The sequence below is a fragment of the Pristiophorus japonicus genome, chromosome 17 (genome assembly GCF_044704955.1).
Source record: "Pristiophorus japonicus isolate sPriJap1 chromosome 17, sPriJap1.hap1, whole genome shotgun sequence".
NCBI lineage: Eukaryota > Metazoa > Chordata > Chondrichthyes > Pristiophoridae > Pristiophorus > Pristiophorus japonicus.
This window is the reverse complement of record NC_091993.1, coordinates 8,378,545-8,398,010: the sequence shown is the minus strand read 5'-3', so window position 1 is coordinate 8,398,010 and position 19,466 is coordinate 8,378,545. Positions and strand designations below refer to the sequence as shown.

General features: G+C 41.4%; 1 protein-coding gene across 2 annotated transcripts in view; it reads right to left on the bottom strand.

The window, feature by feature from the left end:
* LOC139227523 (protein unc-13 homolog C-like) overlaps nucleotides 1–19,466 on the bottom strand; it is an 801,204-nt gene that overhangs the window by 306,320 nt on the left and 475,418 nt on the right. For both annotated transcript variants that reach the window (XM_070858323.1, XM_070858322.1), the window contains one exon: nucleotides 5,781–5,950. In XM_070858323.1, the coding sequence (XP_070714424.1) occupies nucleotides 5,781–5,950 (170 nt within the window). The remainder of the gene's footprint in view (nucleotides 1–5,780; nucleotides 5,951–19,466) is intronic.

Sequence of the window (19,466 nt, the reverse complement as noted above, 5' to 3'; positions counted from 1 at the left end):
GAGGCTGCAAAGAGATTTAGATAGGTTAAGCGAATGGGCTAAGGTTTGGCAGATGGAATACAATGTCGGAAAATGTGAGGTCATCCACCTTGGAAAAAAAAACAGTAAAAGGGAATATTATTTGAATGGGGAGAAGTTACAACATGCTGCGGTGCAGAGGGACCTGGGGGTCCTTGTGCATGAATCCCCAAAAGTTAGTTTGCAGGAACAGCAGGTAATCAGGAAGGCGAATGGAATGTTGGCCTTCATTGCAAGAGGGATGGAATACAAAAGCAGGGAGGTCCTGCTGCAACTGTATAGGGTATTGGTGAGGCCGCACCTGGAGTACTGCATGCAGTTTTGGTCACCTTACTTAAGGAAGGATATACTAGCCTTGGAGGGGGTACAGAGACGATTCACTCGGCTGATTCCGGAGATGAGGGGGTTACCTTATGATGATAGATTGAGTAGACTGGGTCTTTACCCGTTGGAGTTCAGAAGGATGAGGGGTGATCTTATAGAAACATTTAAAATCATGAAAGGGATAGACAAGATAGAGGCAGAGAGGTTGTTTCCACTAGTCGGGGAGACTAGAACTAGGGGGCACAGCCTCAAAATACGGGGGAGCCAATTTAAAACCGAGTTGAGAAGGAATTTCTTCTCCCAGAGGGTTGTGAATCTGTGGAATTCTCTGCCCAGGGAAGCAGTTGAGGCTAGCTCATTGAATGTATTCAAATCACAGATAGATAGATTTTTAACCAATAAGGGAATTAAGGGTTATGGGGAGCAGGCAGGTAAGTGGAGCTGAGTCCACGGCCAGATCAGCCATGATTTTTTTAAATGGCGGAGCAGGCTCGAGGGGCTAGATGGCCTACTCCTGTTCCTAATTCTTATGTTCTTATGTTCTTATAAGTTCACATAAAAAGTTACTTGACATAAAATTGAGACTGGAGATTGAAGGATTCTGAAAATTTATAACAGCCAATGACATTTCTCTCTGTCCATGGGAAATAATAGCTTTATATGTCAACCAGCAACTGAATATTATCCTTGCACTCAAGAGGCAGCTGATCATGGTGTTCACAAAAGCAAGCAACAGCAACACATGAACAAAAACAATATTAGATTGTACTAAAGTGGTCGAAATATATATAGAGCACATGGAGTTACATTTTCCTCTGAGGATTAAACATCATGAAAAAGTAGATGTAAGTCAGTAACAAAGAGTTGTAGCAAGTGTAACTGGACCATAACGTCAGTTTCTCGTGCTGTTTTGTACTTTACTCCTATTGTAAAAAGGCTGAACGACAATTAATAAAAAATAACATGAAATGCTCTGTACAGGTTAAGATACTCCTGTTAAAGGCCAGTGATGGTAAAATCATATGGCTTTGTTCAGAGAATACAAACAAAAACTGATTTCAAAATTTTCACAGAGTGGGGACCAGTCATACGAAAATAGATCAAGCTTTGGTGTATCAGCACTGCTGGTACTCATTGTGTGTGTGTGTGTGTGGGAGGGTGGGTGAGGGGAATCAATGATGGATTTAGCTGGGATGAGGTGGTTAATGCACATTCCCCTTATTAACTCGACTGCTACTGGCAGTCCTGTCCTGAAGCAACTTCAGTTGAAAGTCCCAACCTGAGCTGACTCCTGCTGATAGCTCTGAGCCAATCCGATCCCTTTGGTATTAACCTGCTCAATGGAATAAACTTACAGCTGGCAAGTCAGATACAGGCTTATTCCTTCCAGTGTGAAAGTATTTTATTTATTTCATTCACATCTTTAAAAATTAGCACTTGTAACTTGTTCCCCCCATATACATCTGTCCTCTCCACTGCAGGAGTTTCTGGTTGTTCAGCTTTAAGTTCACTCATTTGAATGCAAGAGATGCCAGTCAGGTCATGGGTGTTAGCAGGAGCCAGGCTGCAGGAGCACAGAGTCAGGCCAGGCTATCTAACAAGACCTCTTTGCCCTCATCTGTAAATCAGGCAATGCAAAATCTTTATTAGATCATGGCTTTGTGCTCTGGTGATGAATGAAATATTCATCTTTATGCTATTTCCTTGTAAATGTAGAGTGATTAAGCATCGTTACAAACATGTCCTGATTTGCCAGTTACCTGTAGCCCGAAATTTCACATGTGTGTTCGACAATACTGGTCAAAGCAAAATTGGGAGCAACCACAGTTTTGATTGGCAACTGTCAAAATGGTTGTCAATGGAGTAATTGACTCTTTTTTAGCAGTTGTAATGTAGCTCTCTTCAGCCACCAGTCTTTTGCATAAATGGGAAAATTGCTATAGTTATTTAACAGCTCGTGTATTTAATTTACTGAGCAGTATCCATCAGTTATCTCCCCACCTGTCAGCATACAACACAACATGTGTGCTGACTGTTGCTAATGAGATTTTTGTAGTCAACAGCGGCAAATATAAGAGTGACATCAGGAAGTTCCTCTTCACACAAAGAATGATCAATGCATGGAATGGACTCCTGAATAGATCTGTGGAGGCAGAAACCATGGCATTGTTTAAGAGCCAATTGGATGCTGCAATGGAAAGAATTTAGGAACATTCTGAATGGATAAACTAAGATAGGCCGAATGGAGTTTCTTATCCATGATTATCTGGTAATTTGATTTTAGCAATGAAACCAAAAAGCTAAATTCTGTCACTTGTTATTGCTTTCAAATTCCTACTTCAGATCTTGTATGGCTCTGTTACTGAAATTGCACTTGGATAAGATATATCATTATTCGTCTGGTTTCTTGCAGCACTTTTACATAAACAGGAACTAATTGAGGCATGCAAATATTCAAAATCACTGATGGATGAAAAAAAGCAATAAGTTCATGGGCAATCTTGCTTTAATCTGCATTTGATGCACTAATTAATTTTATTTTAGACACTGCGCAAATTAAAAAGGTCTAATCTGTAGGATGAGAGGCAAATCAAAAAGTCTTGTAAGTTCTATATTCATTTCACTCCAGCAGAGGTGCACAAAGCTGAAGATTGCTACCATAATATGTTACAATAGGTTATATTGTGGGGTAATGAAAATACGTTGAAGGTGAACAGCAAAGGAATTAAGTTACAGCTTACGGCCACAAAAATGCGAAAGCGTTTACACGGATGTAATAACATTCTGATCGTATGACTAACATAAATTGAAAATTCAACTACACATAGCTATCTGGAAGTGAATTACAAGATTGTAATCTGATGGAGGGGTTCAGAAATATTCTAAACCAAGGGAATAAGGCAGTTTATAATCTCATTTAAACCAAAATTAGATTACAGCTTTCGACATATTAGATATTTATACATAAATAAAATGCATTCCTCTTGGTGATTTGGAAGATATTCTGTTTGTAACATTGGAATACATAATGTGTCACTGTGTAATACCAAGAATAAATCATAAGATTAGAACTTAAAGTATTGTGTACTTAAGGAGGATATGTAGGACAGTGTGTGGGCAGAGCCAGGATCGAGATCTCACATGTGCAATTGGGCTTGATATTAGGAATAAATGCAGGAGATCGGCAGCAAATCAATGTTTTCTAAATTAGAAAAATTGGATTTAAAATATTACAGGTGCATGTACAATGGGGCCTCATTTCAAGGGGAAAACACACAAAGGCAGCCATTGCAGCAATACAAACTGTGGAAAGGCAGCTACCTGTCCTTAACTGAGATGCTGTGCACTCAGAGGTTAAGGATGTTTGGGGAGATAGTTACCAATCTGTGCCATCTCCAACATTCAATCACCTGTAAGAGCTACCCTTGCAATAATATGAATATGAAACTATTGAACTGGATGAAGTCGGGAATGGTGGATATTTAGGGTTTGAGGCATATTTGTAATTTCCATTAAAAGGCCTAAAATATAATTTACACACAAATAAAATTAAACTGCATACCTTTATAGGGTGCATTGTGAAGTTATGGCTGTTGATCAATTAAATTTGCAATCTATCAGAGTTTCATCGTGCTGACCAAGAGAACGAACTAAGAGCATGTTAAACCAAACACTTCAATTTTTATAAAGCACAATTGGAAAAATAACTTTCTGTAAATAGAAGTCAACTTTGTTATAATTTGATATTTGAATATGTCAGTGCGAATATAATGCTTTTAATGACTGCTCTGGACACAGTGTAGTTATAAAGGCCCCAAATTTCCCCAGCAGTTGCTCCATTTTTTTTGGAGCAACTTGATTTTTCTGGACTATCTTTTTAGTTGCAAGTCTGGCCATTTAATTTGCGCCAGTGTAAGTGAGTTAGTTAGGTTTTTTTTAAATTTAGTTTTATTTTTTCCAAAAGGGGGCGTTCCCATCCACTTACGCCTGTTTTGGCATTTAAGCGAGTTTGGCCAGCAAATAGTTGCTCCAAACTAACTTAGGCCAGCGTATGTTGCCACTTCTGTCCACACAGAAAAACCTTACCTAGAGTTAAGGAATTGGTGCAAGTAACTACATTTAAAGCACCACCAGGCACCAAACAAAGCACAAAAAGTAATAAGCATTCAATAAAAAAATAAAGAACTGAAGTAAATAATTAAATTAACAAATAAAGAACTGAAGAAAATCCTACCTTCAACTAAATTCGGCAGCGGCTGGCTGTGTGGGAGTCCCTTCGGCCTGGGATAGATGCGAGAGAACGTGGCATCTGAACGGAGGGAGGGAGAAGGCTCAACACGGCAGGCTTGGGGGTTGGGGGGGGGGGGGGGGAGGCCTGGGGGTGGTGGGTGGTGAACACGGCATCTTAACGGGGGAGGGGGAGGAAAGAGATCCACAGTGGGCCCACCCCAGCCGGTGCCGGTGCAGGAGCCCCCCCACCAGATCAAAACTCTTCCGGGGGGGCGGTGGGTGGAAATCAAAAGTCTTCCCTTCGCCCCCCCCCCCCCACCCCAGATCAAAACTCTTCCTCTTCCCCACCCCCACAAACTCTTCCCCTCCCACCCACCCCGATCAAAACTCTTTCCCCCCACCAACCTGTCTCTTGTAGCCCTCAGCGCGGGAAGGCAGTGGCCGGCCTGTGCACCAGGCCACTCTGCCCGGGATAGGGGCGATGAGCATCGGCCCCTCCCACACAGCCTGCAGCACACACTCTCAGATTCTGGTGGCGAGGAGCTACTGCGCATGCGTGCACACTCTAGCGCGCATGTGCAGAGGTCCCGGCACTGTTTTCAGCGCTGGGACCTGGCTTCCACCCCCCCCCCCCTAATCCAGTTGCCATGCTACGCCACCATGGAGGAGAGGCTGGGGAGCAGCCAAACTCGGGACAAAGATTTTTGTGTTCTACAAAAGCGCCGCACCTCTAGTGAGTGCGCCAGAAATCTGTACTGGCCAAATTTGGGCCCATAAGAGAGAGAGTGAGTGAGAGAGAGTGAAAGAGAAAGAAATAAAAAATGAGGAAGACAGAAAAACACTAAACTTCATTTAAATTGAAGAAATTTTAATCTTAAAATTAGAGCGAGTCATTTTGGAAGGGAATCAGGAAGCAGTTTTACCCACATATAGGGCAGTGCAATTCTGAAGCTCTCTCACCCAAAAAGGCTGTGGATGTTGGGCCAATTTAAATTTTCAACACTAACTGTTTGTTAGGTGTGGGTAACAAGGGATATGGAGCAACAAAAAAAAGCAGGTAAATGGAGCTGAGGTACAGATCAGCTATGATCTGCTAGAATAACTGAACAGGCTCAAGGGGCTAAGTGCTTTACTCCTGCCCTATGTTCCATAGCAAAATAAAGTTATTGCAGTGCCCTACAAATAGCCAACAATAAGTAACCACATACCCAAGTTGTACCAGACATCCATTTCACCACTCAGCGTTCGTACTTCAATAATTGTTTGTCCAAGGAAATCATCCGATTCTTTCTTGAAATGCTGCTTAACTCGAGACTTAATATCATCATCTTCATCCCAGACTCTAACCTTTATTCTATCGGTGGAATTGTGGCACTCACTATCCATAAATAAAATTAAAATAGATTAAACGTACAGCACATCTTTGATTACATCACATCACAGAATCCCTCTTTCTTATTTAATTTATAAATTTTTATTGTTAAGTGAAAACTTTTTTGCACCATTAAGAAATGATTCGTTGGACTATTATTAAAATTGGCAATTAAATGTTGTTATCAGTCTATTGCAGAAAGATTACACATATGTTTAGCTGCATATTGCAGCCTGGAAAACATTTTTCTTCTATCATTGCAATTTTTCTTCAACAATTATCCGACATTAAGATAAATGAGATGTCAGGAGAACGGTTGCCGCTGGTAAAGATTGAGCTTTGGAATTAGTTAGACACTGTTGTTCTCTGTGACCAGAATACATTTAGACCCATTAGTGTTCTTTCACAACATGAGCTGTAAAGAGGCTGAAAATAGTTTTTAAACTAATTAAGCAGATTTCAGTTGTAATAAAGCAAGCATAAGCACCCCGTTACTTTCACATTTCCCCACTGTTATTGGAAAACATTATTGCAAAAATTAATGCATTTGGAAAACAGTGAGAAAAACCTTGGAGTGCAGGTCCACAGATCCCTAAAGGTAGCAGGCCAGGTAGCTAAGGTGGTTAAGAAGGCATACGGAATACTTGCCTTTATTAGCCAAGGCTAATAGAATACAAGAGCAGGGAGGTTATGCTTGAACTGTATAGAACACTAGTTAGGCCACAGCTCGAGTACTGCATGCAGTTCTGGTCACCACATTACAGTATTGCACAGAGAGGATACAGAGGAGATTTACGTGGTTGTTGCCTGGACTGGAAAATTTTAGCTATGAGGAAAGGTTGGATAGGCTGGATTTGTTTTCTTTGGAACAGTGGAGGCTGAGCGGAGACCTTATTGAGGTGTATGAGATTATGAAGGGCCTAGATAGAGTGGATAGGAAGGACCTATTTCCCATCGCAGAGGGGGTCAACAACCAGGGGGCATAGATTTAAAGTAACTGGTAGGAGGTTTAGAGGAGATTTGATGGGGAATTTTTTCACCCAGAGGGTGGTGGGGGTCTGGAACTCACTGCCTGAAATGGTAGTAGAGGGAGAAACCCTCACCACATTTAAAAAGTACTTGGATATGCACTCGAAATGCCGTAACCTACAGGGCTACGGAACAAGAGCTGAAAAGTTCTAGATAGCTCTTTGTCGGTCGGCGCGGACACAATGAGCCGAAATAGCCTCCTTCCATGCTGTAAATTTCTAATTTTCTATTCTAATGAAATACTGTAAGAAACAAATTAGATGTGGCTGACTGAAACATAAAATTAACAATTATTTTGTAGCTCAAGCATCAACACTCCAACAAGTATATCCAGAAAGTTACAGGTAAAACTTTACTGCACTTCTAGCTAGAAACAGCTATTGCAAATCTCCAGCTAATTGGTGATATTTTAACTAAAATTTACTCAGTTCAGTGAATATCTCAGAGGGTTACTGAAATTACTACTCGTGTGAAATAATACTCTTAGCTTTCACTTTTAATTTATCGTAACAGAGTTTCAGTCAGTTTCATAACTCTTTGGGTAGTGTTGTAGCCTCAAACTCAGTCATTCCCATACAATTTTGAGATCTGCAAAGCAAAGGTTTTTGTACTGCAGCAATAACAACTTCAGTTGGTACAGAATGCAGTCGTCTTCAATTAGGTTATTGGATATTCTGAGGCTCATTGAGCTTGGTGCTGTCCCTTTTATAGTGCTTGGATCATTATTCATCTGTTACAACTGAAAAAATAATGAAATGATGGCCAGAAGTTTGGATTTGCTTTCTAAATGAGGTAGTTTATTTCTCTTATCTGTCTCATGTGATACAGTTCCTGTAATGCAGACTTGTCATTGGTAGAATGCATACAAGCAGCTATTGTAATCATAGCATAAGAACAGAAAGCAGCAGCAACAAAATTAAAACTGATTCAGTGCAAAGCTGTCTAATGAACTTTGTAAATGAGGAAAAAATAATGTACTTGGCGAGATTTTGGATATTGCTTTACTCAGATTGCAGATATTAAAGTGAATTGCATATATTAAAATTATAAGGTTAACCAATTGTACCATAATGGGATCTATTGAAAAAACACATTTGTAATATAAATTAGCACTTTATTGTTTTATGGCACAAAGATTAGTCCACAGAAAAAAAAAAACATTTACAGTATTTATGAAATATTTATGAAAATATTTACGGAAAGGGAAGAGGACGGGAGTGGAATCAATTGGATAGCTCTTTCAAAGAGCCTTCTGTGCTGTATAATTGTATGATTCTATGATGACAGAGTTTTCCTTAATATATAGGCCATGATGGGCCAGATTTTGTATGGATAATCTCGGTGAGACTAACAGCGCTCACTGTTATAACGGAGTTATTCGGAAAGCAACTTCTGGCATCCACGTGTCCTGTTAAACACGGAAATCCAAAGGTTACTGTCAGAGATACCCCGCTCCTCCACAGTGAGCTGTTAACAGTCCTCGCCGATAGACTCGGCACTAAAATTAATACAACGGCGTGAACTTGAGGTACTTGCCCACTAGTTCCTCACGAAAGATGGCAGAAAAAGTTAGGTCTGGTGCATTCAGGGGTAAGTGAATTTTTATCAGCACGATAGGTGATAATTACTGTTGAACTACTTCTCTGGCCTGAAAAATAAATTTTACGCATGGAGTCTTATTCCCCAGAAGTTAATTGGTGTTAGAGATTTTTTTTTTTAATTAACCTTTTTATACTTTTTTTGTATGTCTCTTTTATCTCACTTTCTTAATCCCATCTGCCTTTCCCAATCTTGATTCCAATCACCATATGAATGGGAATGCCCCCAAAACACACAAACACTTAAGATAGATTTAAAAAACCCATCACATTTAAAATGAATCAAAATTGAATTTAATTAATTATTTAAAACAATAATTAAATTTTTTGAAAAATAAATGTACATATTTGAAAGGGTCCAGCAATAAATTGACCTAATTTAATAGGATTTAAAATGTTTAAATTATTGACAGAATGTATCATTATGTGCTTTAAATGTCTTACGCTGATAAAAGCAGGCCTTATGCCTTACTGCTGCTTTAATCAGTCGTAAGCATTTCCAGGGCATTCGCTGGGCAGGAGTTGGGATTCTTGATAGATCGCAAGTTCCGGGTTTGGGCACACGCGCTTCGCATGCCTAAACCCGGAACATGCGGGGCCCCTTCGGGCATGTGCAACCTTGTATGCGCCCATAGGGGCAACAAATTCAGGGCCAATGTGTCTTAAGGTAAACAAATCTCCATGCCTTGATGGTTTTTACCCATGGGTATTAAAAGAAATAGGTGGGGAAATTGTAGATGCGTTTGTCATAATTTTCCAAAGCTCTCCAGATTCGAGAATTGTGCCCTTAAATTGGAAAATTGCAAATATCATTCCGTTATTTAAGACAGACAAGAGAGAGAAACCAGAAAACTACAGACCTTTCAATTTAACGTCAGTAATTGAGAAAGTTACTGGAATCTATCATCCAGAACAGAGTGACTGGGCATTTAAATATGAGCTGATTAAAGAGAGTCAGCATGAATTTGTGAAGGGTAGGTCATGTCTGAATAATCTAGTTGAATTGTTTGAGGAGGTCATTAACAAGGTGGACAGGTGAGTACTGTCTGTGGATATTGTCTATATGGACTTTCAGAGGTGTTTGATAAGGTTCCATACAAGACATTATTAGCAAAAATGACAGCACATGGAATTGAAGGTAACCTTAGGACATGGGTTGATAATTGGTTGGAAAGTAGGAGAAATAAAGTAGGGATAAAGGGATAAAGGGATTGTATGCTGATTGAAATAATGTGACAAGTGGTGCTCCCCAGGAATCTGTACTAAAGCCTCAGCTTTTCACCACATATATTAATCAGTTGGATGAAGAAATAGAGCCATATATCCAAGTTTACAGATGGCACTGAGTTAGGAAGGATAGTAAATTGTGTAGATTGGAGCAAGAAGTTACAAAGGAGCAGGCAGATTAAGCGAAAGGGCAAACCTGTGGCAGATGGAGTTCAATGTGGGGGATCTGAAGTCATTCACTTTGGATCCCCAAAAGACAAACTGGAATGTTTTCCCCAATGGCAAGAGATGAGAAACTGTGGAGGAGTAAAGGGACTTGGGTGTCCAGGTACACAAATCATTAAAAGCTAGTTCATGAGTAGAAAACAATCAAAAAGGCTAATGGAATATTGGGGGTTGGAATTCAAAAGTGAGGAAGTGATGCTTCTTTTGGTCAGACCCCATCTGGAATATTGCGATCAGTTCTGGGCACCAGACGCCAGGAAGGATATATTGGCTTTGGAGGGGTACAGTGCAGATTCACCAGAATGATCCTAGGGCTTAATGGGTTAAATTATAAGGACGGGTTACATAAACTTGGGTTGTATTCCCATGAGTTTAGAAAATTGAGTGGTGATCTAAATGAGTTGTTTAAAATTATAAAGAGTTTCAATTGGGTAGATAGAGAAACTATTTCCTCTGATGGGAAAATCCAGCACAATCTTAAGATGAGAGCTGGGCTATTCCGGAGTTAAATCAGAAAGCATTTTTTCACACAAAGGGTAGTGCAAATGTGGAGCTCTTTCACCCAAAAGGCTGTGGATGCTGGGTCAATTGAAATTTTCAAGACCGAGATTGACAGATTTTTATTAAGTATGAAGGGATCTGGATCAACGGTTTGTAAATGGAGTTGTGCTACAGATCAGACATGATTTAATTAAATGGTGGAACAGGCTCGAGTGAATGAATGGCCTACCCCTGTTTCTATGTTGCTACAAAATAAATCCCTGTTTACCATCTGTTTTAATCCCCTTCAAACTCTCTTCAATTTTAATCCTGTGTGGCAAATCACTAAACCTTTCTTGAATTGATGTAATTGCCACAGCAGTTGTAAGAGTTGACCACACATGTGGAGACATTTGGCATTAGAGCTGGAAATCCCTATTGCCAAAGCTACTGTACGAACGCCCAACATGCCAGAATCAAATTCTCCTCTGTGCTTTTTCAATGGAGGCATTAAGCTGTATATTTTAAATGAGTTAAAATAAAGAGAGCAATTTGATAGAATTAAATGGTGGAAAACCAATGTTCAAAAGCAGTTTTTACCAACATGTAGCCATAAGCTTTAAATGTTGAGCACTGGAATGCTCACGAATAATGGGACTAAAGGCAGATAAATCCACTGGACCTGATGGCTTGCATCCTAGGGTCTTAAGAGAAGTAGCGGAAGGGATTGTGGATGCATTGGTTGTAATTTACCAAAATTCCCTGGATTCTGGGGAGGTCCCAGCAGATTGGAAAACTGCAAATGAAACCCCCCTATTTAAAAAAGGAGGCAGACAAAAAGCAGGAAACTATCGACCAGTTAGCCTAACATCCTAACATCTGTGGTTGGGAAAATGTTGGAGTCCATTATTAAAGAAGCAGTAGCAGGACATTTGGATAAGCAAAATTCGGTCAGGCAGAGTCAGCATGGATTTATGAAGGGGAAATCATGGAGTTCTTTGAGGATGTAACAAAAAGGGTGGATAAAGGGGAACCAGTGGATGTGGTGTATTTGGACTTCCAGAAGGCATTTGACAAGACGCCACATAAAAGGTTACTGCACAAGATAAAAGTTCACGGGGTTGGGGATAATATATTAGCATGGATAGAGGATTGGCTAACAACAGAAAACAGAGAGTCGGGATAAAGGTTCATTCTCTAGTTGGCAACCAGTAACTATTGAGATGTCGCAGGGATCAGTACTGGGACCCCAACTATTTACAATCTATATTAATGACTCAGAAGAAGCGACTGAGTGTAACGTAGCCAAGTTTGCTGACGATACAAAAATGGGAGGAAAAGCAATGTGTGAGGAGGACACAAAAAATCTGCAAAAGGACAGAGACAGGCTAAGTGAGTGGGCAAAAATTTGGCAGATGGAATATAATGTTGGAAAGTGTGGGGTCATGCACCTTGGCAGAAAAAAAATCAAAGAGCAAGTTATTATTTAAATGGAGAAAGATTGCAAAGTGCCACAGTACAGCGGGACCTGGGGGTACTTGTGCATGAAACAGAAAAGGATAGTATGCAGGTATAACAAGTGATCAGGAAGGCCAAGAGTACTTTGGCCTTTATTGCAAAGACGATGGAGTATAAAAGCAGGGAAGTCTTACTACAGCTATATAAGGTATTGGTGAGGCCACACCTGGAATACTGCGTGCAGTTTTGGTTTCCATATTTATGAAAGGATATACTTGCTTTGGAGGCAGTTCAGAGAAGGTTCACTAGGTTGATTCCGGGGATGAGGGGATTGACTTATGAGGAAAGGTTGAGTACTCATTGGAATCCAGAAGAATGGGAGGTGATCTTATCGAAACTTGACAAGGTGGACGCAGAGAGGATGTTTCCACTGATGGGGGAGACTGGAACTAGAGGGCATTATCTTAGAATAAGGGGAGGCCCATTTAAAACAGAGATGAGGAGAAATTTCTTCTTTCAGAGGGTTGTAAATCTGTGGAATTCGCTGCCTCAGAGAGCCGTGGAAGCTGGGACATTGAATAAATTTAAGACAGAAATAGACAGTTTCTTAAACAATAAGGGGATAAGGGGTTATGGGGAACGGGCGGGAAAGTGGAGCTGAGTCCATGATCAGATCAGCCATGATCTTATTGAATGGCGGAGCAGGCTCGAGGGTCCATATAGTCTACTCCTGTTCCTATTTCTGTTCTTATGAATACTCTCACCATCAATACAAGTATACCAAGCAAGAATATTTGTTGTTTCAAAATTCTAATTTTAAATATGCTGGTTTCCGAACAGCAATTTCAATCAATTACTGTCGCGAGATCAGCCTTTAAATTGTCAGCAGGCCCCACCTCCACTAGGATCAGGTTCTGGCACACCAGCCTCCTGTGTATTTCCACTGAACATTATCTTTTAAAGTTGTATCCGATCCCAGAATTTCTCAGGATCAAACAAATAGGCTGCGAAGACGCAGAGAAACAAGGTCCTGTCCCCAATTCCACAGAATGTAATTTCCCCTAAATAACCTTACTTCACAAACACACTCAAGAGCATTTTTGTAAAAGTGATCCAAAATATCTAACAAAACAAGTTTGAAGAAACAAACATAACATCTGAAGTGTGACAGCAGATTGGAAAACAATGGGCGTTCTAATTCACAACCTCGGAATTTAAAAACTAAAGCCAAGTTAATTACCGAACACTGAAGTTCAATAACTGTACATTTTTTTTTAAAGTCCTGTGTGTTAACTTAAAGAAAGCTTGTTCGCTGTCACATCCTCGAAGCAATTCTTGCCATCTTACTGAAATTTGGGATTTGACTGTACATAGTTGATAGAAAAACGGCAATTAAGATAAAAACTTTTTATTGACCTACTTAATCTACTGTAAACATATTGGGGGAGGTTAATTAAGAAGCTCAAAAAAATCAACTTCCTAAAAATACATTAATTATAACGTGAAGAAAAGTGACACTTTTCAGAACGGTAAAATGTGAGTTTCAGATTGCTATCTTCATTTAGTGTTGTGCTATAGGTGAAAAGGCATGAGTATTTTTTTCTCAATGCCCAGCAGTAAATAGTTAATATATTACAATTTGTTCAAAACTTGTAGTTTTGCCAGCTCAGAATAGAAGAAATACTGCTGGTTTTGTTTTTGTTCTGTTCCTCTCACACCAGGGAGGAATACCTGGACAGTGCAGCTAATTAAAGCAACCAAGTGTCATCCTACAGCTGCAGAGGAGCCTTATGTGGCTCACAAGACATCAGTTGGACATCCCGCAGTTAACCATCCATGCAACATTATCACTGACAGCAAGTTCCAGCCTTATGCTGTGTACTTCTAAATGTCTAAGTTGCTATTGCCAGGAATGCTAAATCGCAATTTGACTCTGACCTATGTATAATTGGAGCACATGCATTTTACAAAGAAAGGCTCATTTTACTTTAATTCACAAGATAATGATGAATGAGGAAGCTTATTTAGCCCATCTTAGCTCACCCATCCAAAAAACCCCTAAAAATTCCCCTCATACTGCAGCATCCATTTGTTTATTAAAGTATACCAGGCTTTCCGAAATGGTGTCAGCTGTGGCTCAGTGGGTAGCACTCTCGCCTGAGTCACAAGGTTGTGCGTTCAAGTCCCACTCCAAGAACTTGAGCACATACATCTAGGCTGCCACTTCAGTGCAGTGCTGAGGGAGTGCTGCACTGTCGGAGTTGCCGTCTTTCGGATGAGACCTTAAACCAAGGCCCTGTCTGCTCTCTCAGGTGGATATAAAGATCCCATGGCACTATTTCCGAAGAAGAGCAGGGGAGTTATCCCCAAAATGTATCCCTCAATCAACATAGCAAAAAAAAGATTATCTGGTCATTATCATATTTCTATTTGTGGGAGCTCACTGTGCGCAAATTGGCTGCCTCGTTTCCTATATTACAACAGTGACTGCACTCCAAATTGGCTGTAAAGCACTGAGACATCCGATGGTCATGAAAGGCGCTATATAAATGCAAGTCTTTTTTTTTCACTATTCTATCAGGACAACATCCCTTCTGTTAATCACTTGAAAAAAGTTCCTAATAACTGTCTTAAATGTACCTTTTACTAATCTGAACCTGTGGCCCCCATGTCCTACTTGAAGGATTTATTGTAAAATAATAATCCGGATTTACCTTTTCTATTTCCTTGATTATGTTATACACCTCTAGAAAAGGTATCAGCACTGCGGCTAAGCAGCAGCAGGATCAAAAAGGTGAGTACGTTTGATGTGGAGCCGAGCGGAACAGGAGCGCTCTATGTCACATTCACGGCAAAACAAGCAGCCTGAAATTCATACCTTTGAAATGGGTGATCTGCCTGAGGAGATGGGAATTGCATCAGAAGCTCACCCAAATGATTGAAATCAGGCTCCAGTGAGCCTTGAGCCTCTCGGTTTGGATGTGCGCTGTTTGCGCAAGGATGGTTATGCACCCGAAAATGTGCCAGAACCAATTTTTACCCCTTGAAAGGGGCAGATCTTATATGCCGATGCCATTCACATCTCCTGAGGCAGCTCACCTGTTTCAAAAGGATGAATTTCAGGGTGCTTGCCTCGCCGGCAGTGATTCTGACGTAGAGCGCTCCTGTTCCCCCCCCGGCTCCACATCAAACATACTCACCTTTTTGATGCCAGTTGTTGCTTAGTCACAGTGACTGCTGAAGATGCCTCAGTGGTCCCGGCCCAGCGCCTGCTCTGCTGAGTGCCGGCCAATTGAGCAAAACCATTTCAGATGACACGAAACTCGGAAACGTAGCAAACAGTGAGGAAGATAGTAACTGACTTCGGAAGGACATGGACAGACAGACTGGTGAAATAGGCAGACACGTGGCAGATCAAATTTAACGCAGCAAAGTGTGAAGTGATTCATTTTAGTAGGCAGAATAAGGGGAGGAAATATAAATTACATTTCAAAAAGAGCACAGGAAGAGAGACTTGGGGGCTTCACCTACAAAAATCCTTGAAGATGGTGGGACAAGTTGAGAAGGCTGTTAAAAAGCATACAGCATCCTTGGCTTGATAAACAGAGACATAGAGTACAAAAGCAAGGAAGTTATGCTAAAACTTTATAAATCACTGGTTAGGCCCCAGCTGGAGTAGTGTGTCCAATTCTGCGCTCCACATTTTAGGAAGGTCTTAGACAGAGTGCAGAGGTGGTTTACTAGAATGGTACCAGGGTTGAAGGAATACATGGAGAGACGATAGAAGCTAGGATTGTTTGTCTTAGAGCAGAGAAAAGGCTAAGGGGAGATTTAATAGAGGTGTGCAAAATCATGAAAGGTTTTGATAGAGTAAATAAGGAGAAACTGATTCCAGTGACAGAAGGGTCGGTAACCAGAGGACACAACATTTAGGTAATTGGCAAAAGGATCAGAGGCGAAATGAAGAGGATTTTTTTTTAAAGACGTTATAATGATCTGGAATGCACTGCCTGAAATGTGATAGAAACAGTAACGTTTAAAAGGGAATTGGATAGATGCCTAAAAGGGAAAAATTGCAGGGCTATGGGGGAAAGAGCGGGGGAATTGGACTAATTGGATAGCTCTTTCAAAGAGCTGGCACAGGCACGATGAGTCGAATGGCCTCCTTCTGTGCTGTATCATTCTATGATTCTCTGAACAGTCATTAACATATGTAAAGAACCGTTCTGACAAAGGGTCGTCGACCCGAAACGTTAACTCTGTTTCTCTCTCCATACACGCTGCCTGACCCGCTGAAATTTCCAGCATTTTCTGTTTTTATTTCAGATTCCAGCATCCGCAGTATTTTGCTTTTGGACTTTTCTATTGTGCCTGGCCCAGCACATCACATAGTATACTTACCTATTGAGCCACTAATGAAGCTTGTTGGGAAAGTTCCATTCATGTTGATCAGATGCTCAGACAGAATCTCGCAAGCAAAGAGTTAAATGTAAAGTCTCAATGCTGGAAATGGATCGATGTACGTGTTGCACATAAACTCACTAATATCTTCACAGAAAGTGTATGGGGCTGATTTTCTTGGCTCTAATGCACTCTGTGCATTGGTTTTAAGGTTTGTTGTGGATAGGAAAGAGAATAGAGGCTTGTAGTGCCAAATATTTGCCCTTTTGCATATGACACACTTTTCTGGGATGGAAACAGGCAGAAGAAATTATATGTTATGTATCTGATGGGGACGTGGTCTTGCCACGCTTTGTCGGTTGTCTACATACAAACAGTGCTTTCAGCTGAACTTAAGCTGGTTGTTGATTACATTTGGAACAGCTGCTAAGCAGAGATTAAGAGGTTTGGAATTAAAAATCACTGATTCTGCCAATGTACAAATATAGGCATATCCCAGTCTAACATTTTCTTTTGACCTACATTGATGCCTCTAATGCGAAAGGATTCAGCAACCTGATCCCAGCTATTGTTGCCATTGCTATCCAACCCATCGCACGTACTATCAAATTTAGGCCAGGAAATAAGAAAATAAATGGTTCCGTATTGTACCTTGCAGTAAAGCTAGGAGTGAATTCAACAAGATAGAACCAGATTAAAACTCCATTTTATTTGGTATTTGGGAATTCTTATGTAATTTCTGTGGTTTGAAATACAGAAAAGCCAGGGTCAAGCAAGAAAATAAACAAATGGCAAAGGAAGCCATAGAAAACGTCTTTAACTTCTTTGCTTACTATTGCGCGTACCAAATAAACATCTGAAGGAATTTACAACAAATGTTCAATATGCGCTCAGCCCTAACAGGCCCCCTTTGCAATGAAGTATTCTAGTCTTGATATAAAGAATTATTTGATTCCTTTGACTCACTTTGATGTTCTGGTAGTCAAACAAAAAGGCATAGCTTTACTCTAGTTTTTCCAAAGTAAAAATCAGAAAATAAGTAAGACTTTTCACCCTATGCGACAAGGAAGATGGGGCAAGATTTAGCAATGGGAGGAGACAATTGCTCAACAAAAGATGCTTATGGAAGTGAAGAAGCCAGAAAAAGTTGAGAATTTAACTCAATTCAGTTCAGAGGGAGGTCTGGCAATATTGTAGCCAATTAATCCAGTATCGCTAGTTCTTGAGGTATGAGAAATACAACTGTAAATTTGTATCTACATGCACTAGGTAAGTTAGAAGAAACAGAAGAAGGTATCTGTTGAATCAGGAACAAAAGATTATAGGCATAACCTAAAACCACATAGCAGAGAGAGAAGTTGCACGAGAATTCACAGATGACGATGCAAATTTAATCCACTATTAAATTTGCATCCATTTGCAACCATTTCCAGGCAAAAAAATAATAAGCCATGTTATAAATACAACAGCTTACATTTATATAGTGGGGGCTAAATTGCCCTTTTTTATAGCCCCGTTGGCGCCTCCGGGGGGAGGGGGGACACAAGGTAGTTTTTGCATGGGGAGGGGGGCACTAACACCTCCCGGGAAATTGTCCTGGATGTTGCGGAGGCGCTGACAAAGCAGCGCCGTACCTCGCGCCGCCGCGTAACCGGTAATGACGTCATCGCCGTGTGCGGCAAACCCTCATCGCCCCAAGCTGACCCCTAATTACCCACAGGGGAAATGGCGGATGTCAACGATAAAAGTCCTGGTCTCGGAAGGTTACCGCCCTCAATCGGGGCGCGGGGCAATTTCGCCTCTAGTGTCTTTAAAGTAGTAAAATGTCCCAAGACACTTCATAGGAGCGTTATCAAACAAAATTTTACACAGAGTCACATGAGGAGATATTGGAGACAGGTTTTAAGGAGTGTCTTAAAGGAGAGAGGAAGAGAGGCAGAGACGTTTAGGGCGGGAATTCCAGAGCTTAGGGCATAGCCACCAATGGTGGACCGTCGAAAATCGGGGATACACAAGAGGCCAGAATTGGAGAAGCAGAGAGATTGGTCAGGATTGTAGGGCTGGAGAAGATTACAGAGATTGGAAGGGATGATGCCATAGAGGGATTTGAACACAAGAATTTTAAATCAAGGCTTTGCCGGACTGCATTCCAATGTAGATCAGTGAGCACAGGGGTGTTGGTTGAATGGGACTTGGTGTATGTTGGGATATGTGCAGCAAAGTTTTGGATGAGCTCCAGTTTATGGAGGGTACAGGTGGGAGGTCAGCTAAGAGAGCATTGGAACGTGGACCATTTTCCGTACCTCAGGAGCCGACTGTCAACAAGAGCAGACATTGACGACAAGGTCCAACACCGCCTTCAGTGCGCCAGCGCAGCCTTTGGTCACCTGAGGAAGAGAGTGTTTGAAGACCAGGACCTCAAATCTGGCACCAAGCTTATGGTCCACAGGGCTGGAGTGATATCCGCCCTCCGATATGGCTCAGAGACGTGGACCACCTACAGCAGACACCTCAAAAGGGTGGAGAAATAACACCAGCGCTGCCTCCACAAGATCCTGCAAATCCATCGACAGGATAGATGTGCCATCAGTGTTCTCGCTCGGGCCAACATCTCCAGCATCGAAGCATTGACCACACTCGATCAGCTCTGTTGGGCGGGCCACATCGTTCGCATGCCCGACACGAGACTTCCAAGCAAGCAGTCTACGTGGAGCTTCGACATGGCAAGCGAGCCCCAGGTGGGCAGAGGAAACGCTTCAAGGACACCCTCAAAGCCTCCTTGATAAAGTGCAACATCCCCACCGACACCTGGGAATCCCTGGCCCACGACCGCTCAAAGTGGAGGAAGACATCCGGGAGGGTGCTGAGCACCTCAAATCCCATCGCCAAGAGCAAGTAGAAACCAAGTGTAGAGAGTGGAAGGAGCGTGCGGCAACCCAGGCTCCCCACCCACCCTTTCCCTCAACCACTGTCTGCCCCACCTGTGACAGAGACTGTAGGTCCTGCATTGGATTCTTCAGTCATCTGAGAACTCACTTTTAGAGTGGAAGCAAGTCATCCTTGACTCCGAGGGACTGCCTATGATGATGAGTCGAATGGAGAGG